Source organism: Scomber japonicus, chromosome 11 (genome assembly GCF_027409825.1).
Source record: "Scomber japonicus isolate fScoJap1 chromosome 11, fScoJap1.pri, whole genome shotgun sequence".
Taxonomy (NCBI): Eukaryota; Metazoa; Chordata; class Actinopteri; order Scombriformes; family Scombridae; genus Scomber; species Scomber japonicus.
The window spans coordinates 6,300,268-6,327,570 of record NC_070588.1 but is presented as its reverse complement, the minus strand read 5'-3'; the positions used below and the strand labels follow the sequence as shown (position 1 = coordinate 6,327,570).

Sequence of the window (27,303 nt, the reverse complement as noted above, 5' to 3'; positions counted from 1 at the left end):
TTAAGAAGTCATATATTTAAACTTAATAACCTCTTATTTAATTACAACTTTTGAAAGTGTCACATACTTAAAATGTTGTATCCATGCATTCCCACGGGGATACATAAATGTTGTGTTTCTCCACATCTAGTTTCACATTTCTAAACAGAAACAGGTGGTGCTTGTACCCAGCACCGGGCAAGGTACTCTATGTGACTACTTCTCATAACAGTTCCAAAAATAGAGTGGGAAAGGGGTTAAATATAGTTCAAGTCATTTTATTTTGGATTTGACGACTCTGTTAAAGTGCACAGTTACTTCTGGGTTGTGAGAGTGGTGTACAGTTGCCCTGGCTGCTGAATACGACCTGAGAAGCAGTAGCTCTGCACATTAGGACAGTAATAGGAGAATAGACAACTATCTTGATGACGCTGTATGTGAAACGAGTATTCCTGTATCGAGGTTTGGATATTCAACATTTTGCATGCATTACGCGATACTTTCTTTTTACACTGTCCAGGTCGCGTCATCCCCTAGCAAATACTTCAGTTTGGTTGCAGAAAATGTCAAAAACAGTGCAACAGGTGGTTTAAAAGACAGCTGGCAAACCGAACCGTTGCTGACCTTTTAAACAGTATGGTCGCATGGTCAAAAGATGGTCATCAGTTAATCGTCCCCAATTACTCCGATATGCCCCCTGGGTGCCGAAGGCAGCATGTACAGAGTAAATTCTGCTGCTGCACACATTTCTGGACACAAGAAACTGAAGAGCACGTGTCCAACAGTGAGAAGTTTCACACAAGAGTCCACAAAGGAGCGAGGGGCAAAAAGCTGAAGGGAGAAATTCAGGGGGGATGGGGGTGAGGGGTTCTCACTGGCATTTATCCCCATTCCCTGAGGCACTTTGCATAGCGTTGGCCCTGCAGCAATGCCGAAGCCATCTGTGGGAGGGTTCTCTCAGCAGAGGCCACGTAAAACAAGACGTGTGCTGTGGTTTGACCTTTCACTGCCCTAACTATAATATTATCATTAGATGAGTGTTCAGATTGCACTTTTCCCTGCGGTGAGATTCAGTGTCCATATGACAAGGCGATGACTGAAAACCTCTTGTGGCTATAGGTATCCCTGTTATCCAAGTGTGGTCAAATCATAGGCGAGGCTATTTCTGTACTGACATAACTTTTGTTGAGGTTTTTACCACTTCTATTGAAAAGTATTAAGAAATTACACAATTGAGAGGGGGAGGGGGGATTATACACTTTTAGGCTACCAGGCGCTCCTTCTTTTTTTTTTTCTTCAGGGTATAGCACAGTGTAATTAAACTGGCTTCCCACAGGAAACCCCAGGCAACATGAACACCAGAATGATGCCGTAATAGACTCAGGTCTTTAGGAAGTGGCACCACTACAAGTTAGCGCAGTGTCAAGGATTTGCTAAACTTTGTGGTTGAAATTACAGCGCAAATCTCTGAAGCATTTAATGCAGCCAGGGATTATATACAACTATCTGTCAATACTAAAGGCCGAGCAGCTGGCACTAATTGAGGGAAAAGAATTATGGGTAGTAGCTGGCACAGTGTACATCTCAGGCTTGTTGCTTGCCAATACTCATTCCAACGGTGCCACAATGAGGCTCAGGGGTAGTAAAATACTCTGGTTTTCAGGTGTCACTCAGCAGTTCAAAGACCGCTGTTGTTAATCTGAGAAAATGCAGACTAGGTCAGAAATCAAACTATTAAAAAAAAAAAAAAAAGATAGAAGAAAAAAACATGTAGGTTTTAACAGAAAAGAGTAAATATGCATATAAATACACACTTGTGACTATTATCTAATTTTAATTAAAAATCATTATTTGTCAGCTTTACCTGGTAAAATACAAATATATCTTAACTTTCTGTCTCAACTTCACTTTACAGTCTGACTTGTGTCCAAAAAATTACAAAACTCAGGTTATTTTTGTCTAATTTTTCAAATGCAGATGGATTTAGATGCACTATAAAACTACAGTATGACCACACTGTGACTGTATTTGTTATGCATATGGTCAGAAAAGGCATGTTTAGACTCATTTAGCATTAGCTTAGCTTTTAAACTTTACTTTACAAGTAAATTGACAACCAAATAGTTTCATGGTTCTTAACCTTTTCTTGTTTTTTTTGGGGAGGGGTCAAATAGAGCTTGCATAATGGGAATATTATCTTTCCATAATATCTTGAAGTGGATAGAACACAAATGATATTGGATTTTTAAGACTGGTGTCAATATTCAGTAGCTAAAAAATATCTAATAGTAGATCTTTTATTCATTTTAACTAAAGGACTCCTTAAATTTGGTTATAACTGATTGGTGACCAAGACTTGCACTAAATGGGACATTTATAAGTTGAAAAATAAACCCAACGCGAAAAGCAAATTATAGCTGAAAATTGAAAGGAAAAAAAACCCCAAACATAAAAATATGCAAGTTAATATAAAATAATATATTATGATGTTTGTGCATATAAAATGTGGCCTATAACCATAAAAAACCTTAATATAATCACACTAAACCATGATAACCATTAAATAAGCTAGTGTGTGATGTTGGAACATTAAATACAATTTTGATCAATAAAATAGTCTTTCAGCTAATTTATCTTTACACATGAATGTATCCTTCATTTATCAGTATTCTCATTACAATTTCTTATTACTTATCAATTTTATTACTTATCGGCTGAGCCCTAAAGGAGCTAAATCCTCGAAGCCATATTTGTTGTAGACCTTTCTTATTACAGATAAAGTGTGGTATCAAATGTGTTAAAACGAACTACTCAATGTTAACAAAATTAGTCACGAACTTCACCAAAGTACAAATATGGAAACATACATTTATTAAACTCTGTTAGAAACAAAGCTGTACAGAATTAGAGCTGAACTGAAATCATAATCTACTGCATAAAAAACGACACAGCTGTAAATTGATATTGCACTGAGTGTTTTTTAAAAGGGTGTTTGTGTCTTTTTCACAGCTCTAGAGGTTTGATCAGAGCCTCAGCTTCCTGGTCTGTAGACGGGACGTCAGATAGGTGTTGTAGAAAAGGTCGACCATGAAAACAAGTCCGGTTGTTCTCATCAAGCTGCTGCTCCATCCGTAGAAGCGTCTCCTGCACGTCTTCTTTGGATAAATGTGTCGGCAGCTGACGGGCCAATCGAACTGCTTCACCCTTTCAAAACAAAAGCCACAACACATTTAATTAAAATCAAACAAAGCTACGACCTAACGTACTTTCATACAACTCATAGCGTGTCTCACTTGTAGGTAGTTTGTGACTTTAAGTGGCCGGCTCTCCTGCACAGTGCTGGCCTTCCTGTGAAGAACTGCAGTCAGGATCTCCCTGAGGTCCTCCACGCCGAGGAAAGGCACGCAGTCTGCCATAGCTGTCACTTCCAGATGTCTCTCGGCTGACGTGAGGCCTGGCCAAAACAAGCAGAAAACAAGGATTCATATACTCCAGACGCTACTACTATCTCCAGGAAAGAATAATAAATAAATATTGTGGTTTACGGCCGGACTGATGACCAAGTCAAACAAGCGAGGGGCCAAATGGAGTGTTAAATGACTAATAGAAGCCCCAGAAGACTGAAAGGAAGTTGTCTTGTAGGGTGGAAGAATGATAGCTTCTCATTTCATGAGGAAATAGTGGAAATCATGCACAATTTATATTTCTGATACATGACTTTGGATGAAAAATGAACCAAAAAACCCTTGAGACTCAAAGACAGTTATAATACTTCTGTGCTGGCTCTGTTGCCTGTGCGAGGCTGCAGAGTCCAGTGCATGTGCTATTAAATATTTATGTACAGAGCAACAACTGTCAGTAAGAAATGTCATTTTTTTTTACAGCATATTTACCTCCATACTGACATTTGTTGTTTAACTTGTAAGAAATCTATCAATTTTATATGCCAGAAGTCACAATAAAGATCACATATTTTAAACAATCTTAGATATTCAGCTAAAAGACTTCAGCAACGAAACCAAATCTTACATATACGCCTCTACCTCCAGTCTCATGCACACCCACCGAGGCTGGCAGTGCCAAATGAAAATTCCTTGAATTTCTTAAAGGGCAACCATTCTCATCACCTGCACACTGGGGTACAAACCTACTGTGAGACCACGCTGTCGGGCAGAGAGCCAATGTCAACTGAGGTGAACCATTCCAGTAACAAAAACAACCAACATTCGCAGGACACTGTATACCCAGAGAAATAATGTCATAATAATATTTAATAATGATGATGATGATGAAGAAATCTGGCAAAAACAAGTTTAACTGCACTATCGCCTCCAGACGGGTATAGTGGTTTAATTTTATATTACCTTTACTTTTGATTTAGTTACTTGTAATATGAAAATATGGTTAAATTACACTAATGTCATTTTTATCTGCCAAATATTTAAACCACAAACATGATCTCCCTAAAATATGAAGCTTATTGGACACATAACAGCCATAAAACTACTTCTTTGTATAAATAATTGATGTTTTTGATGGATTATACTCATTATACTCCTCTAACTGGTTATTTACAGCCACTAGATTGTTGTTGAACCCCTTTAAAAGGCGAATAACTATATTTGCTAACTTCTGTAAACATCCCAAATAGCCTCTCCATGCCTGTGGATCTTTTTGGAAAATGTTTTACCCTAGACCAGTGAAGAAGCATATATAGTAACTTTATTGACCTTGATTTGCAACATAAAAATGAAAAACCTTGAAAAAAGTTACAAAAGCAAAATAAAAGTCATGTAATATCCTCCTAAGATTTCTCTAGGGTTGAAGTTTTGCATTTCCAAGTATTTTAATGAAAGCCCTATAAAGGGTTTAACATGAATAAATGTGTTAATTACTTAAATATGTGTTAAGTTCACTGATAACTTTAAAACTTTAACCCTTATGTCCAAATACAGTTGTTTTGATTAATGTGGATGATTGGCCGAAATTGTCATTATCATATTAAAATATTGCTAAACTTCTTCTAATCATCTTTTATTACATTTCCTGTAACTTTGTATTCTCTTGTTTTATATGTCTTCCTCTATTTTAGCTTAATTTAAATAGGTTAAAGCGTCTTTAAATGTTTTCTTGTTGTTGAAATGTGGTAAATTGTCCAATCATGCTGAAATATTTGAAAAATGTTTCATAATCCTTTCTAAAATCAAAAAAAGCCTCAAAATAAGTGAAAAAATTATTGTTTTATTTGGTTTTTCTATCAGGATTCTGCAAAAATATAAAGTTTTTTATGTCATCATTCACTGTTCGCAATGATTTCTTTTTTGGGGGGGAATAAATGTGAATATTTTGTTTTATCCAAACTAATCCGACACACAAGAAACTGTCAGAAATAATTGACTATAATCCATTTATCCGAGACTGTACGTTTGACATTTCTAAAGTGACGAAGTGTCGAACTTTGACATTAATGATGGCAAACGTGTGTGAAATAAAACTGCTAGGATCGGATCGGTGAGACCTTTAAACAGCGTGACTCAAACACACAGGAACAGAGAAAAGCTGATTTGCTAACTGGTCTGTTGTTCTGCAGCGTTTCACAGCACCAGTTAAACCAGTCGTATGATTAACGAATAGCTTTGCTGTGTTATCTAGATGAATGTGTCACATAATTAGCAGCAGGAATGTTCATTTAACACCACATAAGTTGGATTTAAATAAAAAATAAAATGCTGTGTAGGAATACCTGGAGTGAGTCTGATTTTAAACCCGTTAGACACGACTCGAGGATCGGAGATGAACGTCTGTCCGTTGAGCTCAGGACTTTGTTTCTCCATGTTACACAAAGCTTCAACATATTCAGCTCCTCTCAGGTTTCTATAAAAGAGAGAAAGACGAAGATATTTAACATACAACAACAGATAAGAGCAGTTTTAAATCATAACAAAGCACATTCACTCAGTTACTCTATTTAAGGACAGTTGTTGAGGTACTTTACTTGAGTATTTCCATTTCCTGCTACGTTATACTACAATTCCAGTACAATTTAGAGAGAAAAATACTACTTCTGACTCCAGTTTTAGACACAAGCTTCTTTTCAGATCATTAGACATAAAAACCATTTGATGAGATTATAAAAAACAAACTATCCTGAGAGTTTTTGTATAAAATCAATGTTTAGTTGTGTCTCAGATGTGTTTGAGTTGTTATTAACCCTCCTGTTGTCCTCGAGGGAAGGAAGGAAGGAAGGAAGTAAGGAAGGAAAGGAGGAAGAAAGGAAGAAGGAAGGAAGGAAGGAAGGAAGGAAGGAAGGAAGGACGGAAGAAGGAAGGAAGGAGGCAGGAAGGACGGAAGAAGGAAGGAACAGAGGAAGGAAAGGAGGGAGGAACAGGACAGTTGTTGAGGTACTTTACTTGAGTATTTCCATTTTCTGCTATGTTATACTTCAATTCCAGTACAATATAGAGAGAAAAATACTACTTTTGACTCCAGTTTTAGATACAACCTACTTTTCAGATCATTAGACATAAAAACCATTTGATGATTATAAAAAAAAAAACTATCCTGAGAGTTCTTGTATAAAATCAATGTTAAGTTGTGTCTCAGATGTGTTTGAGTTGTTATTAACCCTCCTGTTGTCCTCGAGTCAAGGAAGGAAGGAAGGAAAGGAGGAAGGAAGGAAGAAGAAAGGAGGGAGGAAGGACGGAAGGAAGGAAAGGAGGAAGGAAGGAAGAAGGAAGGAAAGGAGGGAGGAAGGAAGGAAGGAAAGGAGGGAGGAAGGAAGGAAGGACGGAAGGAAAAGAGGGAGGAAGGACGGAAGGAAGGAAGGAAGGAAGGGAGGAAGAAGGAAGGAAAGGAGGGAGGACGGACGGAAGAAGGAAGGAACAGAGGAAGGAAAGGAGGGAGGAACAGGACAGTTGTTGAGGTACTTTAATTGAGTATTTCCATTTTCTGCTATGTTATACTTCAATTCCAGTACAATATAGAGAGAAATATACTACTTCTGACTCCAGTTTTAGATACAACCTACTTTTCAGATCATTAGCATTTGATGAGATTATAAAAAAACAAACTATCCTGAGAGTTCTTGTATAAAATCAATGTTTAGTTGTGTCTCAGATGTGTTTGAGACACATTTTTCCTCCTCCTCCTATTTGGTGACCCTTTGGAGGGTACCAGAACCATAGATTGGCTACCACTGGACTAATTTTGTATGTAAAGTGAATGTTAGCAGATTTATACTGTTGGATGTATTGTTGTTGTTAATTAATGTGTCTTGTTAAATGTCCTTGAGTGCTTTGAAAGGCACCTTTAAATAAAATGCATTATCATTATTAAAGTAGTTCAAAGTAGCTCGAGCAACCACAAACAGTAAAATCAGTATTAAATATCCAATTTATTATAATATGTGCTTTATATCAGTCACACAAGGGCAAAGTGCTTTAACCTTTAATACTTTAAAGTACATTTCTTTACCTAAGTAGACTTTTAAATGAAGTATGTTTAACTGTAATAAAGTTTTGGTGCTTTTACTGAAGTATCTGAGTATTTAAGTAAGGAGAAAAGGATTAGGGTTTGTTTTTCTTGGTAATGGTGTCTATCAGATCCTCTTAAGTATCTAAAGAAATTGGATGAGTGTGCAGTTTCCCACAAAAAGGAAAACAACTGACAGCATAGGAATTTTGCAGGGGAGCCGAGAGTGATACCTTACCCATCTGTTAACTGTATAGGGTTCTGCAGACTCACTGCTGGAAGTATATTATTCTCTAGAAGTCTCTTAAACAACAAGGCCTCCTCCACTCGAAATGGGTTTAACAACATGAGCCTCTGACCACATAAAATGACCCAGGCGCTCTGAGAGGCCAGCCGGTTTACAAGACGGAGGCCCCGCGGTGCTGCGCTGCTCTGGGATGAGAGGCGCTGGAGCTGCAGCCGAAGGGCAGCCACGCTACAGGGGAGGGGCTGTGAGGGTTTAGACGGAGGGCTCCTCATCTTCTTCTGGGGCTGAGCGGAGAAGAGCTCGTCCAGCAGCTGCTGGTTGGAGAGCGGGGCCTTGCGTTTCTGGCCCTGCGCGTGGCCTCTCGGGGCGCTCCCACTCGTCTCTCTGGGACCTTCAGCAGAGGCCAACTTGGTCCTGTGGTCGTGGTGCTCCAGGTGTTTTTTTGCTTTGTCCTCATACCTGCAGAGTTCAGCAGAGTTACAACAGATACAACAGTAGAGACTAAACTTGCTTCTTTGTTAGTAAAGTTATTCCTAACTCACATCCAGACAAACACTGATTTTAAAGATCTGTCAGGTAAAAGACGACCAGACATTTAAAAAGGTATTTAAAGTTTTATAAAAGTGACTTATAACCCTCCAAACTCAAGCTACTCATCCTTTTCATTCCTGTTTACTTGGAATGATATTGAGTATTTCATATTGTAGTAGATGACCCAGTCTGTTGTTTGCTTTGTGTTTATAGAGGTATTACTTACTTTTACTTATTAGTTACTTATAACAGCATTTAAATGACTTTGAACACATAGTATGAATCTGCTTCACAGTCAAATACAGTCAATAAACCACTGATATAAAACATAGATATCAGCTCAGTTTCCAGCCAAATCTTTTCCAGTTTTAACCTTAAAATCACCAAATCACTGCCGACTGGAGACTTTATCCTTATTAACATTAATCACCAGCTCAGATGCTTTAATTACAGGCCTTTAACTTGCTTTATACGCAGCGTTATGCCTGATCTGCACAGCTGCTGAGCTACCATCTGTTGCTGTCTACTTAGAAAATACTACAGTATGTTGTTACGTAAGGATTTAGATATTGAGTACCAGCTTATTCCCACTGTACATACTGAGAACATGATATTGGACTTTATATGTTTATATATAGGGTGCTTTCCTTACCGAAATAGGTATTTGACAACTCATGTTTCCATGCATCTTCATATGTTAAGCATTAAGGCTTGACATAGCACCCCATTATTCAAATAACCTGTTTCGTGAACTGTGTAATTCCTAGAAGTGGTACACCACTTAACAGTGGCGGTGAAAGAAGCCAAGTCCTCTACTTGCCACATCTTATTTCATGTTAAAGACAGCTGTACGGCAAGGCGGGATTTTAAACAGATGTCTTTTTCCATACACTCTTCCATACCTTATATAAGGCCCCAAGTACTGCTGATACACATTTTCCAACCTTGCAATTACTTTAAATTGGTACGCAGTAATCATACATCAACGTAATAGGGTTGAAAGCTTTCAGTGCAGTATAATGGTGCACGGAGCAGTTTTTTTTTTTAAGAGTTGGTTTTGATCCAATAGACAGACTGAAAGGTAAAGAGCTGCTCAGTGTGTCCCCCGAGCCTGCAGAGTGACACAATGACGGTGTCAGAAATCAATACAGACGCTAAATAGTTTGATTGATCTCGAGCAGCGAATCCAGATTTTAGACGCTCACTGCCTCGTCTTCATTTTGTGTCAGCGCAGTGGAGTCGAATAACGGCCATTTTTGCTCCTTTTATCGTTCCATTGTGACATTTTTGATGGTACTTCATACTCTAGAGAGAAGTTATGGAGTGTAACTATGTATAATTTACTCAAGTATTATATATTATTCTCATTTTCTGACAACCTAGTGGCAAATATTGTGCTTAAATATTGTACTTTCTACTCTGACACATTTATTTGACAGTTTTAGTGACTATTTCTCAGATTAACATTTTAGATAAACAGCATTTGATGATATTATTTAAAAAAACAACAACACTGTCTAAAATGAAACAGGTATTTTCATTTTTTATCTTGTGAGCTCTCGTATAAAAATGTGTTTCCTCGTCATGTTTCTGATGTTTATGAGTTTAAAGCAAAGAGACGTTTCTCCCCCAAAACATCTCACATGGTTTCATTTCAGTAACTTTTCAAATTATCCAATATTTCACCAAATAAATCCAAAAATGAGCGAAACGAACATAGTTTTTTCTTCCCTTTCCCGTTAATCTAAAGCTACGTTTTGCTGCCACCAGTTTCTTTGTTATATTAGGAAACTTAGATACTTTTACATGTTATATTAAATGCTATTTCATGTGTTATTCTGACATATTTTCTTCTTCTTATTAGATACCAGAAGAAACATATCTAATAATAACAAGAAAAGCATTTAATTATAACACGAAATCATCTTTTTATAACATGAAAAGGACGTTGTAATAACCGCTGCATCCTCATGACCCTTCAGATTTATCTTGCGACCCACTGGAGGGGCCTGTACCATAGTTTGGGAAACACTGGAGTTAACTGTGTATAAAATAGAATAAAACTAGCTTCACTTTGAGCGCCCACAACAGCAAAATGCTGCTTATACACTAATGCTTCCATATTAATCATTTAAATATCATAAGTTATAGTTTCTGCAAGACAAGTGAGTGTCATTAAAATCATTAAAATGTGTAAATTAAACTAATAATACTACTTTACTTTTACTTTAATTAAGTATTTTAACACTTTTGTTCTGTTACTTGTACTTCAATAAAGGATCTGAGTACTTACCACAGATGAGGACACAACCAGTGACTAAATATTTTACCAGAAGTCGGCATTCATTCATCTGATCACCTTGTTTTTCTGTTATTTTTTGGGGGGTTTTTTCCCCGTCTTTTCTCTAAATGACTCCATCCCTTGTCTTCCCTTCATTAATGTAAATCCTTTGACTCCTTCGAGGGGAGCAAAGGTCAAACACAAAATGCTCATTACCTCCATCTGTTCGGTGCCAAATCTGCTCCTGACAAGCCAACTATGTGTCACTCCTTCTCGAAACCCACTTATGAAGTAAGTGTAGGTGAGATTTTTTTTTTTTTTTTTTTTTTAAATGAACAGAAAAGAGAAGAAAGCTGAGAAACAAGATATTTAAAAAAGTAAACGGTGACATCTCTAATTAGAAATGAGGCGGATTATCACTTCATCAGTCGATTTCTATTAAATCATTACTTCACATATGATTCATATTTAGGTATTTGACAGCATCTCCTCATAATTAGTCTCTATAGATCGTTTTGGAAGCTCAAATTATTCATAAATACTTCATTAGTCATTAATAAACTGGTGTTTAATCCTTTATGAAGCTTTCAAAGAGCAGAGAGAGTGTTTATATTTTAGTTTTTACTCTTTTTGTTGATGGGGGGAAAAGATATTTACACTTACACAACATAGCACGTTCAATTAATGATATTAAATGTGCATCAGCTGCACAAAAACATTGAAATATTTCCTTTTTTTGTATAATCTGGGTCACTTTAGGATAAGTCATCAAATATCTGGCTAAAAGGGAAGTTTTTAAGGTGTTTTTTCTTCTTTCAAATGTAAAAAATGGGGTTAAATTGTACTCCTGAGTAGTATAAAAGGGTTAAGTGATCACTGAAGTTGTTCAGGGAGGGAAATTAAGTTTTAACAAAAATCTGAGAAGTGTCTGGATGCGACGACACTTCATCATTAGTGATACCTTTTTCACTGTGGAAAATGTTGTTCTACCTAACCGCCCATTAGGAACGGTTGTCTGGAAATTAGAAACACAGCTCATAATATCAACCAAATTTCCAGGCTGGACTTTTTTTTTCTTCTTTTTTTTTTTTTTTTTTTTTGTACATGTAAATGACAGGTCAGGTCCTCCTCCTCCTTCTCTCCTTTCCTCTCCTCTTCTTTCCTCTCTCTCTCTTTCTGCCTTGCAAATAACAAGAAATGGAAACAACTGCTTGGAAAGGTGAAGGTCTGGAAAACTCACTTCTTACGGTCTTCCTCCCTCAGATTTTTCCATCTCTCGTGAACGGCGACGCTGATATCCTGCAGGCTGGCTGCGGGTTTCTCCCTCAGGATCTCGGCTCTGGCCTCCTTCTCGAAGAGGGCGGCGGGAGACAGCGGTGCCCTCGTCACGCGGTTGCTGATCAGGTCGTACGCCGTCAGAGCCGCCCGCTTCTCCGTGATGACGTTGAATTGAAACTTTTTATTCGAGCCGCTCTGATTCTTATCGTCCGAGTCCGAGTGATTGGGCTTTGAGGGTTGGTGGATGGTGATGGGTTGAAGCGGTTCTCCGGACACCGGGTCGGTCAGAGCCGTCCCTCTGCTCCAATCCTCGGCTGATAGCTTATCTAACGAGTCCTCACCTTTCTCGGGGGATTTGCTCGCTGCTGATATCATTATATCATCATCATAGAGAGAAAAGTTAGACTCGAGCCCACCTGGGATCTGGTTGACGATCCAGTCCTCTGCGATGGAGGACGAGGAGCTGTTCATGGAGGTCTGACACTTCGGTGAAACATCGGCGTTCGCTGCTGCTGACAGATCTGCGTCACAGCTTTCAGGTGCATCTTCGAGAATGTCTCCACCATGATCGTTGGGAGTGATATCGCTCTTATCACTCCTCTCGTTGTCTGGTTGTGCAGCATCAGTCTGTAGAGGACTGGATGGTGGAGGAGATGTTTCATGGAGGAGCTGATCCTCCGGTGGAGGGTCACTGCTGGGCCGATACAGAGAAACCAGCAAATCCTCGATTGCAGTCAGCACAGCCTCCTAAATGTCACACAGATCAAACATGGAAAACCTTCTTTATACATTCCCTTTAAAGGATAAGTCTTAAAACATCAGTCAGGTGTCCATATGAAGATTAAAATCAGGTTTTTCTTGCTGTAATCATCCTTCCTGTTCATAATAAACCATTAAAAGATTTACTCCTAATGAGCTTTTAATGTAAGTGATGGAGAACAAAATCCTTCCAAAAGTCTTAATTTTGTGCAAAAATGTGCTCCAAAAAAGTTGATCTGAATCATATTTATGGATTAAGCTGCCTGTGTTAGTCAAATAAAGTGGATATCTTCCAAAGTTAGAAGGTTATCAGCACAAAATTCCCCCTTTCTTGTTTCCCAACTGTGTTTATGTTGAGTCATAGCAAAAAGAAGATATTTTGTACTAAAAACACTGATTTTAGAAGAAGTATTGATTTGACTCATTCAACCTTCAGATAAACTTCTTGAGAACTTAACTGCAAAACATACATGGAAAGAGGGCTGTGAATCATCTACAATGACAGTTTATGAAGGGATCTCTTATTTTTTACATTATTTCATTAGTTTATTTGTTGATATATGATGTATGTCAGAATTGGCTCAAAGACCAGTTTTCATCTATTGTCCCTGGCCAGATGTGAGTTGGCAGCATTTTAAGTCTCTCTCTTAACAGCTGGTATCTTAACAGGAGGAATTATTACTTAGAAAAACTGTGACTCGATCCGATGACATCTTCTAAGCTGGAGGTGTTTTAATCATTTCCTCTCGATGAAAACAAAAACCTGGATGACGCTCGAAAAAAAACATTGACGTTAAGGAACTCGATAACACATCTGAACAACAGATTGTGACTGTAAAAGAAACCCCCCCCCCAAAAAAACACATGTTCAACTTATCAAGCTTAAGTTTCACAGCTACCTTGTTATGAAGGAGAACCTGGGTCTTGTCCGGTGTCAGATTGACGTCCACCGAGGAAGGTGAAACAGCGATTTGAAGCATGAGGATGGGATATCGATTTCGGTCATCTGGATACTGAGCATTGTAGTGTTGACGCAACAACTGACGATCCCACGTACAGTCGAGTTCATTGGGAAATACAGAAGAAAATAAAGATATAAGACACAAAAATATTCATAGTTTTGACTTTCTTTAGTCCAACATACCGTCAAGTTTGTAGAGAAACATAAAGAAATAAAGATATAAGATACAAAAAATATTCTTTATATTCACTTTTTAATCCAAAATGACTCTACCTTCATTATGTCTTTAAGGTGGACGGGCCGGTTGTTGACAAATATGAATGTTTTATCAGGGCTGGAGATGCTTGTAGAAGAATAATCTGCTCCAGGTTTTGGAAAGAAACCATCTAAAAGAACCTGGATAAAATGTAAAAGTTAATATTAATAATCCAACACAAGACAAGCAGAAAGAAGACACCACATAAAAAGATACAGTGAATTTTGGCTGGAGGGTAGTTTGTAGTTTGTAGTTTGTAAAATGCCTATGCAAACATTTTTTAACCTGGCACACTCAGCGGCCGCTGCTGGCACCGACAGTGTAACCGCTCGTTTTTTAAAACCTGGACATTACATAAACTTTGCCACCATTACATTTTCAATTAAGATGACACGGTTGATCCAGTCCACTGCCCCGCACAGCTGGGAATGAAAGCCATTAATTCTGATTGTGCACAAGCAAACAGGCACTTGGCAGCGCTCGCAGCATACCACGCATACACACAACACACACACACACAACACACAACACACACCGCCATGGCATAACGAGGACGAGCCAGTCAGTAGCTACACATTATTATTTCCACCACTTTCATCGACTCCTTTCGACATTTTCAGACGCCAGAAAAATATCAACCTTCTGTGTAACTCTTGGAGACATGTAGTGAAACAGGAGACGCCGAATCTACTAGCAGCAGGCGTCACTATGAATGCAGCACCGGACCAGCTGGTATTTTTCTATTAAAAATTTTGCGTCATATATTACGACCTTTCACCCAGAATCTCGCCTGAGGCAGATCTCATGAGCTTAAAAGTGATGACTTGACAAAAAAGAAAGAAAAAAAAACACTCAACGATCGCACTTAAAACTCCATTATGAATGTAAGCTTGTAAGAAATTATAGAAAGCTATTAATGTCCTACAGATTGCAGGCAGTAAGTGAGAGTTTTTTTTCTCTCTCTCTCTTGTCTCCACATGGCCTCGAGCTCACTATTAGCAGCAACGCACGCCAATGAAGTTAATAAATGAACTGCTGTTTCAGGTCGGGGCACATATGTTTCTCTCTATTTCTGCTCATTAGGGTCACTTTATGAGAGCACGAATGGCACCTCTGGCCCTGAAGGGACTATGCGTAGTCATGCTGCCAAAAATGAGTGTCACATTTTGTTCTTGCAAGGAGGAATAGCTCCTGCAAACTCTCCCCTGAGCGAGGCCCCGGTGAAAAATTGTCAACCTGGCTCTCCCTTGATCACGAAAAGCTTTGGTCTTGGGGACAAGGAGGAGGAGAAAGAAAGAGAGAGAGAGAGAAAGAGAGAGAAAGAGAGAGAAAGTTCTCCTTTCATTGCTACAGGGAGTAAGAGGGAAAGGTGAAAGGTTGTTCTCATAACCGGGCACCAAAGTGCAGCAGCAAAATAACAACAACAAAGGAGAAAAATGAGAGAGAAACAGGGGTGAAAAGGGCTGCTCCATATCTGTCAGAGTAGATTAGTTGGGAGCCTGGCAGCAGGTACGAGCCGCATGACACCTACCGTGACCAAGCAGAAAAGTTACCGCTCAACAGTAATTCAATTACAATCAGCACGGCGAAGCTTAGCTAACCAAAATCACTCACTCTTCATCAGGAAAGAACTCAAGAGAAAAGGGCAAGGGGAATAGTTGGCCGGCCACCAACCTGACCACATTCGCTGGCTTGAGACCAGGCGTTCATGATGAGGTTATTAGCTCACGGTCGAGTATAACGTGCGTGCTTTCATTTGCTCGGCAAAAAGTATCCATCTTAACACAGCTTTTAATGCGGCACTGACAGTTAAATTAGACCTAAAACAAATAATCTTCCCAAAGAGAGAAGCTGCGTCAAGTTATTTAAGTGTAAATAACTTTATTTTTTAATACGTTTTCAGCTACTTTTCAGTGTCAAACAAGCAAAAAAAAATCCCACATTTAAGATTTTTGTAACTTAAAATGAGGCTAAAATATGTGAGCTTTCTTTAAAAAAGGGGTGGGTGGTGTTTCTTTTGAAGATAAACTGCTATATCGGCCCCATAATGAAGGGCAAAGGGGCATGGGAGCCACAGTATGAGAGCAAAGAATGGAAGGTGTGTGCACGAGGTGGAACGGGCAGCATGTGGCCGCGTGCCAGCTCGGCCCTGCTATGTGTGCCTGTGACGCTCGTCCGTCAGAGAGCAGCGCGCGCCATGCGGTCTCTTCACATTCACCGCATCACTTGTTACGACGTTCGAAGGTGACTTTGCTCAAGGGGGGAGGGGAAGGGAGGGGGCTGAGCGACGGTCCATGTGAAACAATAAAAATAACAGTTGACAGTGAAACTAGAAACCTGGTAAACTTTTTTTTTATTATTATTATACTGTGATATAACAAACTTCTTTTTCTTCTCTGCATTTTTTCGCCCCCCGCCACCCCGCCCCCGTTTCTCAACTCACCTCTGGTTGCTCCTGGCGATGGTGGCGAGGGAGCAGGTTGGCAACAATGCCGGGCCCCAGCGTAGCGAGGAGGGCGCTCCGGTGATCGACCACCTTGGCCTTCTGCCAAACCACCACCTGGAACAATAATACGACACCGGCCGAACTTCCATGAGTCCACATCAGGCGACGGATCACACTTATATAAACACCTGTCAGGGTAGAAACTGGGCCACCGAGCCGCCATCATATCCGGAGATACTCTGCGGTTTTAAGGCTCCAAAGTTTAGTTTTTCTATAAATGATACTCTTCATGTCCAATTTAAAGTTTAATGGATTGGGGAGCCGTCGCCAAACTACTTTATATACTATGATGTGTGCCACAGATTTCAATTATATATCAATCTACGTAGAGCTGCAATGATTAGTCGATTAATCGCTAACTATTTTGATATTCAATTAACTGTTTTGTTTCATATTTTAAAGGACGAGTCCAAATTTTCTGATTCCAGCCAATATGAATATTTTCTCTTTTTAAAAAAAAAGTCTTCTATGATAATAAACTGAATATTACATAATGTTACTTCTTTTTTTTTTTACAACTATTGTCTTTTACTTGCTTATTATGTATTGTTCTTTATTCTTTCTATGGATGCTCCACTTGCTGCTGCAATATTTTAATTTCCCCACTGTGGGGCTAAAAAAATCTTAACTTATCTTAAAATATCTGGGTTGTGAAATTTTGATAATCAATCAATTAAATCAGTCTTCATTTAAAAAGGAAAAAAAGTCAAAATTCTCTGTTAGCAGCGTCTTAAATGTGAGTCTTTTATGATAGCAAACTTGTGGTAGTAAAACATGACATTTTAGTGGAGTAGCAACAGTTAATTGATCAATTGCCAGATATTTTGATATCAGTGAATCATTCTGAGTCATTTTTTAAGACATAAAGTACAAATTACCTGGTTCCAGCATCTCAATAGTGAATATATTCAAGTTCCTTCAGTCTTCTGTGACAGTAAACTGAATATATTTGGGTTGTGACATTTTGATAATCAATCAATTAATCGTCAAAATTTGCAGTTTGAAGTCTTAAATGTGAAGATTTTGGACTGCTGTGGACAAAACATGACATTTTAGTGGAGCTGTAACAATTAATTGATTAATTGGCAAGCATTTTGATAATCAATTAATCGTTTGGGGACATTTATTTGAAGAAAAAAGTACAATAATCTTAGTTTTTTTTAGTCTCCCACAACAAAACATGACATGTGAGGACATTATTTTGGGCTCTAATTGACATTTTTCACCATTTTCACCAAAGAACTAATCGATTAATTAAGCAAATAATTAACATATGAATCAACATTAAAAACAGCGGTAATGTTATGACAGGGAGTTCAGTTACTTAACCTTTACATGCTGTTCAGGGTCAAATTTGACCAAGTTTTCACATTTGGGAGCTTTAAAAACACCATATACAAATTTCTATTAAGTGGACTTTTCCTAATGTGACCTACAGTATACAAAAATGGGAAAAAAAATGCATAATTTTTGTGCAGCTGATCCAAAATCAACATTCAAACCTATTATATTCATCATATTCAATATATAAAATGTTCACCTGGACTATATAATAGTGATTGTGAATGTCTTTTTTCTCCATAAGACTAATCAAACATGTATTAATGACTAAATTGGGGGAATTTATGAACGTGAATTGTTGTAGAGACTTAATTATGAGTCAGGATATGAACAGTATGTAAAGGGTTAACTCACGATTACTTACCTTATAATGAATTTAAAGCACAATTAAAACTCAAAAACTACTCCAGCTTCTTATGAAACGTGTGAAACTGCTTTAATACCCCAAAAAAAGAAAAAAAAAAAGCTCAGGAAATATTTCTGATATATAAAATATGTTGACACTCATGGGGGCAGGCTTGTCATTTGTGTCTCCCTGTGATTACAACCCCCCCCCTCTCACCTCCCTCCTTCTTCCACCAACCTACCTCTGAGTGTTGATTTCCCTAAAGCATGCACTCCGCTGCTGCAGGGCATGTCTCAGCTATTAAATACGCAATTTGGCGCATGTAAACGGATCACTCCTGTAAACAGTTCTCGAAGAAGCCGTGAAACACGACACTGGCCGAATAGCAGAGTTCGAGATAAAGGATAGGGGGGCAACTGACTGCTGATTGTACAAAATAGACAACCTCGAAACTGATTTCTATGAAAGCTATATGGCGGCGGCGGTGGTGGCGGTCGTGTGCCCCCCCCTCCTCCTCCTCCTCCTCCTCCTCCTCTCCTCACTCTCTCTCTCTCTCTCTCTCTCCATGACCCACCGCCACCTACACGCCTCTGTGTACAAACTGGCCGCAGCCTGAAACCGAATCTGGGGATAAGAAGTCGGCAGCTGTGTTCAGCAACTTACTCAGGCGTCATAATCAGCCAAATCCGAGTTCACAGTCAGCCATATTTGTGTTTGGGGCACCTGACAGTTATGCTTAGCTGCAGTGGGGAAAGAGAAAGAAAAAAAAAAAGAGGAGGAGGGGGATGGAAATGTCTAATTACTGAATAATTCCACTGCTGATTAATCTAATCTTATGTAATGGAACAAACTGCAATAACTAGGGCTTTTTTTTATTCACTTTGTTTGTTTTATTGTGTGCCCCAAAAAGCATAAAACATCCTGTGCAACCAAGGGAACAGATAATAATAATAAAAACATGATGATAACTGAAATAATTCATACTCGAAAGCATGCAAACCTCCAATATAACTCAACATAATTAATGGCCGGTGGTTAAAAGTTGTTGATAAATGATGATTAATCATTCCTAATGTTGGCAAATATAAAGTGGACATTGTGGGATATGATGCATTGCTTTGGTATGTGTGTTGTCAACGACCTCATCCGACAATCAAGTAGTTAGTTTGACTGTTTCCATTCTCTAAAAAGGGGCGTTTTATGAACTCATTTTAAGCAATTTACATCGTTTTTTTAATTGCAAACTGTAAATAAAGCAAGAGCCTTAATGTTTAAGTCTTAACGATGTAATGAAATGACACAAATAGTGCATAGAGACTATAATTATAACTATTATAGACTATTACAGACTATATAAAGTGAATTTAATCTGTTGTTTACATGCATTTTTTCCCCTGATAGATTTTAGATTTTATTGTTTCTTTAACAGCTGAAAGTTGAAACCGTGATGCTTTCACAGCATGATGTAATATCTACATACATATATTTTTATATTTATTTTCATGTATGCTGCTGGAATGGGAATGCTAAACAAGGTCATTCATTGTATTTAATGTGCACTGACAATAAAGTATCTATCTACCTACCTACCTATCTATCTACCTATCTATCTACCCATCTACCCATCTATCTACCTACCTACCTACCTACCTACCTACCTACCTACCTACCTTCCTATCTACCCATCTACCCATCTACCTACCTACCTATCTATCTATATTAGTCCAGTAGCACTGTGCACAGTTTGCACAATGTAAATACTGTCTTCTGTGATAGTCCTCCATTCACAGCACTCTAATTTTACCATGTGCAGCTATTCATTTACTAAAAGATGCTCACAGATCTGAAGCTGTGTAGTTATCTGGCACCTTTGTCGTGCAGGGATATTGCAAACAGATCAGCTCCAGCACTTAATGTCTTCCATTTAAGAGGCTAATAAGTCTTTGGAAAGGAGGTTTGTAGTAGTTTGCATCCTTTTGCACTTCAGCAATTTATTATATTAGAACTTTAAGACTAAGATTTTATTTGTGCATCATTTTAATGCCAGTAAAAGAACTTCATGGATCAATGTTTGTACTTTATAAAAGAGCAGGAAGCCTTTAACAGTCACCTGAACATCAATACATCTGTTAAATACCAATTAACACCCTTTCATACCAAATTTAACCTAAAAACTAGCATCTATTTATGCTATATTTATCTATTCAGAGTGTTTTCATGACTAAGATGAAGAATAGAAACACAAAGCAGAAAACCAGATGAGTCTGAATATTCTGAGGGCATCAATATTGTCATCATTTAACATTATAAGCTGCATTAATTGCTTTTATAATTAGCTATAATAAAATTTACTCAGTTGCATATTTTCTCTGCAACCAAACAAATGCACTAATGTGATTGTGAGCCACATGCACGACAATTAAAACTCATAATTACTTCTTAATAATTACATTTCTTGTAGATTTGAATGCATCCTGATGAGAAATGTGGTTTATTTAAAAGTAAAGTGACTTTACGGAGCAGAGACTCACTAACCTGACAGCGTCGCCATATGTCAGGTCTGTCTGTCTGTCGGCGCTCGGCTCAATAAAAGCTTCAGTCGACGTGTTTATAAAATTGTTTCCAACGAGCCAAATGAATATTTTTCCATTACAAGCAACAATTTCATAGCTCAGTGACTCGCATGAGCGCTGACAACAAAACAACGGGAGGCTGCAGACAATTAGTGTCTTCAGGAGGGTGTTTGACTCATAATTTATCCGACGAGCTTCTTTACACGTTTGACAAAAGGAGAAAAAGAAGCAATGCACACTTTGAATTACAATACGGAGAAGATGATTTACATTTAATAGAATTAAAAACACCCACAGAAATGTATGCAATATTTAGCATTATCATATTAATGTAAGAGAAATAAAGACGAGGCGGGTGTGAGTAATGTGACATAATGCTCTTCTTTGTTCCGATTTTACTCTTTTTTTATGCATGTTTTTCTCTTTTCATACCATTTTTATTTAATATACAGTACAAATACAATACACTTTTATATCTACATTAAGCTAATGCAGCATAATATAACCTCTCGCAATCAATCCTACATTAATCTGAATTATAATGTTCAGTTTGTATTTAATCTGGTTAAAAGAGATGCTGCATGGAGGCTGTAGTCTGTGGTGCTGTTGAGCTATATTGTGTTTTAATAGTTTATATAAATGGGACGGATAATTTGAATTAATCACAATTATTAGAAAAATATTAGAAACATCATTGTCCAATGTAGTTTTAAAAAAATGAAAAAATCAACTCACATTTAACAATATAAATAACCTTAATGAAGCTGGAGATTTATTGCAGGGCTGATTTATTTTTAATAGGTTGTTCCTAATAAAGTGAAAAGTGAGTTTAAATTGTTGTTTTTAAGTTGTTATTCTATCTGGATAACTTATTTATTTAAAAAGTGCTTTTACAGATATTATGTGTGCCTCTCTGTGTGATGACAAAAAGCAGCCAGTGATGTTCAGTCATCTGCAGACTGATGGTGACACCTAGTGGCCGATGTGTGTACTGCACCCTGTAATGACTATATGAGCAGGTATAAAGTTTATTTACATTTAACATCACTTTTTTCCTCCAGTGTTGTTTTTTCCTATCCTAGTTGTCTTTATTTGCTCATGTAGTTTTAAATGTTTTTGACTTTGATTTGATTGATAAAGTATAAAAAACAGTTTTGACTGGACTTTACTTCATCCTTCGCCCCTTTACGAACATTAAATGGTTATTATTTCATTTGCTTACTGAAGGTTTGCAGTTATTTCTATTTGTATTGTTTCACTGCCTTTATACTTTTATTTTTTAATCATTTAAACATGCTCGTAATTAATAAATTAAACTAAACTAACCACAGACTCTCAGAGAATGGTAGTTGGAGAGACGATTTAAAATCCTTTTCTTTTTTAGTATCAAACACATAATATTGGCTTCTAAAAGTGATTATTTCCTCTTCATGTAAAGACCAGCAGCTTCATTCATGGTTGAATTATCTTAAATTATATATTACAGAGCTGCAACAATTAGTTCATTAATTGATTAGTCATTTAACAGAAAATCAATCGTCAACTACTTTGGCAATTGATTCATTCTTCAATTCTTTAATCTTCACTGAAAGCAAGCTGAATGTTTTTTGGATTGATGACTCTTGGTCAGGACAAAAGAAAACATCTCCTTAAGGTTTAGGAAACAGTTATTGACTTTTCTTTCTCCACCAGTTTAAAGAACAGACGACTAATTGGTTTATTGAGAAAATAATCAACATAACCAACCAACACTTCTCTGCTGGATTACACTGAGAAGTCTCTGCTGTTCGTCTGTTTCCTCCATAAAATCCAAATCATCTAAGATACAGTTTCAAACAGGACAACAGCATGACAACGCTGTGTATTGATCCATATTTTAGGAGAATTATACATTTTAATCACGGTAAAAGCTGCCGTTCTTTGTGTTGTCGCAAACTATAAACTTTTTATAACCACCATTAAAGCCCACAGAGGGTGAAAAGAAGTTCAAAAGGTAGATCAGTGGGCTGCAAATCACAAATATTGAGCTTCACATTAAATTTCATGTTGAGTGTAAATTAAATGTATTAAATTTGATGGTTTTCACTCTGCATTCTCTTCAACTTCTATTAAGTCTCTTTACAGTATATTAACGTTAGATTCTTCACCAGTGAGAGTTAACAAAAGTTTTCTCCTAACTTGGTTACATCTGAAAACATCGAACGAGCGACTGACCTTATTGTGAGCGAGCGTGAGCCTCAAGTCGGGTTTTATAATAGCGTAGGCCATCAGCAGGTCCTGCACTTTCTTCAGTTCCTCCTTGCACTTCTTCACTGAGGAGTAGTACTGCCGTCTCACCGGGAGGTTCTTAAAAATCTTCAGTGCGCTCACCGTTGTTCCTGAAGAAACACACAAAGGGCAGAAATGTGAAGCAGGTTTAGATGTAAAATGATAAACTAGACAAACAAAAACACCACAGGGCTCAAACATACTTGTCTAGATGTGTGTTATTCTGCAAACCTTCATATTAAACATCGATGCTATGTGTGTCATCAGGGATTGTACATAGATCTTTAAGGCTTGTCCAGCAACAAATAAACTGGTTGGTTTAATGACAAATATTTTGGGGTAAAAAGTGTTGCATCTCTTTTTCCAATAAATCACCTTCTAGCCTTCGACTTGTATTTAAAGATATAATTTAATAGTATAATCCAACCATGGAATAACTGAGTACCTTCATAATAATGATAAAGAAGATAATGTGACTGCTGGTGGAGATAAACACATCATTTCATTTCCAATCAAGCTGAATGACAAACTTAAAAAGTACTATTAAAGCTTTCATAAGTTCCACTTCATCATTTCGTCTCTAAAAAGCAGTCCTTGATTCTGTTGCTCGCTACAAGTCGGAGTCAGTTAACGATGGCTTGCCTTGACCCAAGTGAGACGGCTTCTGGGACACAATGCATCCTGTGGCGTTAAGTGTGTACTGGGTGCTGATGTCGTCATCCTCGGTCTTCGTAGTGACCGTCACCTGAAGAGAAACAGAAAGATTAACCTGTTAACAGTCGGTTTTAAAATGTGTCTCGAGCTATCGGATCACAAGTGGACAGCCGACTGTGATCCGATCATTTAAACCACTTTCTTTCATCTGACCACATATCTTTAGTAAGTAGTGTAAATGCTAATGTGTCCCCAACAAGGATGTTGTAGAGTTTCATCAGTGAACTAAAACAATAAATGCATTAAACTTGAATTAAGAAAAAGGATCAAATATACATAAAATGCAGTCTTTATATCTTTACGAAAATATATCGGCACATATCGGACAGCATGAACACTGATACCAATATGTTTGTGATAGGTAAATACCTGCTGATTTTATTGGTTGAGTAATTTATCGGTCGAGCTCTACTTTGTACTGTAATGTTTTTGTTGTAATAACAATATTGTAAAAATAAAAGTGTATTTTTGTTGATAGAGAAAAAATGCAGAACTCTCCAAATGGATTCATGCCATCAGTCCAGTTCAGTTTCAAAATAAAGTATTTAAAAAGCAACATTAAAAACTACATTTAAAGAAAAATTTCCATCTTGCTGGATCTCAAAGCACTGCTACTCAGCTCGCTCTCATTTTAAACCCTTCATCACCTCGGCCACAGCGCAGATGGAGCCCAGTGCCTCCCCTCGGAAACCATACGTCTCCAGCTGCTCGAGGTCCTCGTGGTTGCTGATCTTTGAGGTGAAATGTCTCACAGCCATTACGGCTGTATCTGCAGCTTTGACCCCATGACCGTTGTCACGTACCTCTATCCGGTCCAAGCCATAGTTCTCCTACAATGGGACATTAAAGTCAACAATGTCCTGTACATTGTCTGAGCTGAGAGAACAATACAGCAATAATAAACTGTCACACCCTACATACTTTAGGTAAATAAACTGCATTATAAAATCCTGCTGTAGACAATACCTCTAATCCTTCAACATATATTATTTCCCAAGTGATTTCAACACTTTACCAGTTTAACGTCGACGCTTGAAGCTCCAGCATCCAGGGAGTTTTCTATCAGCTCTTTGACGACGTTCACCACAGAAGTGATGACCTGCGAGCTGGACAGCAGCCGCACGGTGTCTGCGGACAGCTGCTTCATGATCCCCGCTACCTGCTGAAGAAAAACAGCCTGATGTTTATAGGTTTATATGTTTGTTTGAATGTTGTTGAATCAGGACGATATCGTGACATGAGGGTAGAGTGAAGCTTGAGAAATGTTTAAGATGTTAGTCAAATCTGTGGCTTCTCAAACTACAGCAGACATCCATCATCCAGGATTTCAATATAGAGATTATGTCATAAAATGAATGGAAAATGCTTTTTAACACATTTAGGACTCTTAATGCATAGGCATATATTGTTGAGAACGGTTATAATTGTTGTATTTGAGACTTTATGACTTTATGTCCAAGGTCCTCTGATAGTAGCGTTAGCTTTGTTGTCATTATATTGAGGGTCAGACAACAATATACCAAAATTTAGATAGCACTCGCTGAGCCATAAGAACATTTAACACAATTAAACACTCCTCTTAACCGGCCAGTAGAGGCCACAAGTGTTCAACAACTGCCAAAAAAGGCATTTCTAACAAACACTTAGTCTAAGAACAAACTGTGGCCCAAAAATTGACATTCATAGAAAAGTCTGGCCTCATTTTGAACCACAGCACCTGCAGATTAACCCCATACCTGACATGTTATGATCCACTAAAGATAGGCATGATATGAGATGAATAATATCTAGCTTCAAAGACATTTTACATTTTACTGTATATAGTATTTTATTTATTTTATCCTATTTTCTGCTGTGTCCATTTGAATTTCTCCCAAGGGGGAGACTGTATCCTGACTGTAAGGGGGCTAGAAGGGACGATTGAGTTAGATTCAACTCTTCTGTGTTGCAAAATAACGATGTTTAAATTGAGAAGTTTAGACTTATCTGCGAACCTTGAAAAACTGAGGCTATATATTCCTCCAGACACAGCTGACGAAGATCTGCACTCTTGCAGCTGTTTATCTGTCTGTTAGCCAAACTTATCTCACACAAACACAAAGGAAATGCTGAAACCTACAAACCTGACTCTGCCGACAGGAAATCAACCACATACACATGTTTCAGTTGTGCTATAAATACTCTGATAAAAATCTGAAATAGTCGACACATTGAGGGACATTTCCTGCGAGTGTCGCTTTACCGCTTATTGTAAAAAATATTTGCATTAACGTTTGGGCTGCCACTACCAATTCTTTTCATCACCTATTATCTGTGGATTAGTTTCTGAATTAATCAATCTTTTTTTTGTCATTTTATCTTTAAGAAGATTAATGAATGGTGAATAAGCTTCAAAAGTCAAAGTTGCAAACTCAAATGTCTTGTTTTGTCCCAACCTTACGTTACTATCAAAGAAGATTAAAGAAATCACAAAAATATTTACATTTAAGATGCTAATTTTTAATGTATTTTTAAACAAATGACTCTAAATGATTAATACATTTTCAAAATAGATGTATCAAAATCAATTAATCTTTGCAGCTGCACTAAAATGTCTTGTTTTGTCCTGACCAATAATCCACAACTTAAAGAAATTCACTTAATTATCACAGAAGACTTAAGACATATGGAATTATTCACATTTAAGGATGCATAATTTTACAAAAAAAATTGCTAAAGTTTATAGTTGAAAACTAATTGATTGATCATTGCAGTCCAAAGTCAGAGATGAAACGATTACTCTAATAAATATGTAGCTAAATGTTACAGATAAAATTTCTCGATTATTGGATTAGTTGTTTGGCCAGTAAGATGTCAGAAAATGGTTAAACATATTGATCAAATGTCTTGTTTTTTTTTTTTTACCACTATCCAAAAATGATTCAGCTTAGTGTAAGAAGACCTAAAAAAACAGGAAAATATTCACATTTAAGAAGCTGGAACTACAGAATTTGGACATTTTTTATCTTGAAAAAATAATGCAAAATGATCATTCAATTTTCAAAAGAGTAGTTAATCAATTTAATAGTTGGTAACTAGTCGATTAATCATCAGCTTAGTGCCACAGGGGATACAAACCAGGACAAATTCATATTTAAGAAGCTGGAGAATTTGGACATTATTTCTCTTAAAAAATAATCCAAAATGAGTATTGGTTTACAAAAATGATTGGCAATTAATTTAGTTGTTAATGACTAGTCGATTAATCGATCGTTGCATTAATCGTTTAGTGTCATAGTTGATTAATAAACCAGGAAAAAATTCACATTTAAGAAGCTCGTGCCAGAGACTTTTTTCTTTAAAATATCTCTATAACAGATATGCAAAGTAATTGACAAACATTTTAATACTTGGTAACCAGGCTATCAATCGTTACAGATCCTAATAAATACTGTAATAAAGATCTTAATAAACCACATTAGAGCTCAAAGTAACATTAGCTACCTGCTCTGCTGCTCGTTTTAACACTAATTAAGTTACACATGAACACACAGCATCGTGCACACTTACATGAAGGGTTACGAGCTCATACTGCACTGGTTATTAATGTCAATAACAAGATAAATAGTTAAATACTGACCTAAACAAGCACCATTAACCTGCAGCTCAGTCCTTCATAACAACACACACGAGCCACACGCCGGAAACCAGCGGATTCCCGCCCCCCTCTGCTGAACGCTGATTGGCCAGGAGAGGACACGTGAGGGGGTTCAGAGGTAACCATGGAGACAAAATCCCTGAGTTTGAGCTCGCA

The 27,303-nt window shown here is 37.5% G+C and overlaps 1 protein-coding gene across 1 annotated transcript; it reads right to left on the bottom strand.

The window, feature by feature from the left end:
* Window positions 1-2,840: 2,840 nt before the first annotated feature.
* pms1 (PMS1 homolog 1, mismatch repair system component) lies at window positions 2,841-27,169 on the bottom strand. The gene is made up of 13 exons (XM_053328864.1): window positions 27,130-27,169; window positions 24,526-24,672; window positions 24,158-24,340; window positions 23,439-23,541; window positions 22,743-22,906; window positions 16,206-16,322; window positions 13,780-13,902; window positions 13,445-13,585; window positions 11,749-12,533; window positions 7,688-8,155; window positions 5,723-5,853; window positions 3,273-3,433; window positions 2,841-3,183 (listed from the first exon to the last, which is right to left on the bottom strand). The coding sequence occupies exons 2-13, from the start codon at window positions 24,655-24,657 to the stop codon at window positions 2,983-2,985; spliced, it is 2,709 nt and encodes a 902-aa protein (XP_053184839.1). The 5' UTR covers window positions 24,658-24,672; window positions 27,130-27,169; the 3' UTR covers window positions 2,841-2,982.
* Between the last annotated feature and the right edge of the window lie 134 nt (window positions 27,170-27,303).

Excerpts from the sequence above, each read along its gene's own strand:
- pms1 (XM_053328864.1), bottom strand. The coding sequence starts at position 24,657 with ATGAAGCAGCTGTCCGCAGACACCGTGCGGCTGCTGTCCAGCTCGCAG. Across the intron at positions 22,907-23,438 it reads GCCGTCTCACTTGGGTCAAG|GAACAACGGTGAGCGCACTG; the intron begins GCAAGCCATCGT and ends GTGTTTCTTCAG. Across the intron at positions 5,854-7,687 it reads CCTATACAGTTAACAGATGG|AAACCTGAGAGGAGCTGAAT; the intron begins GTAAGGTATCAC and ends TCTCTTTTATAG.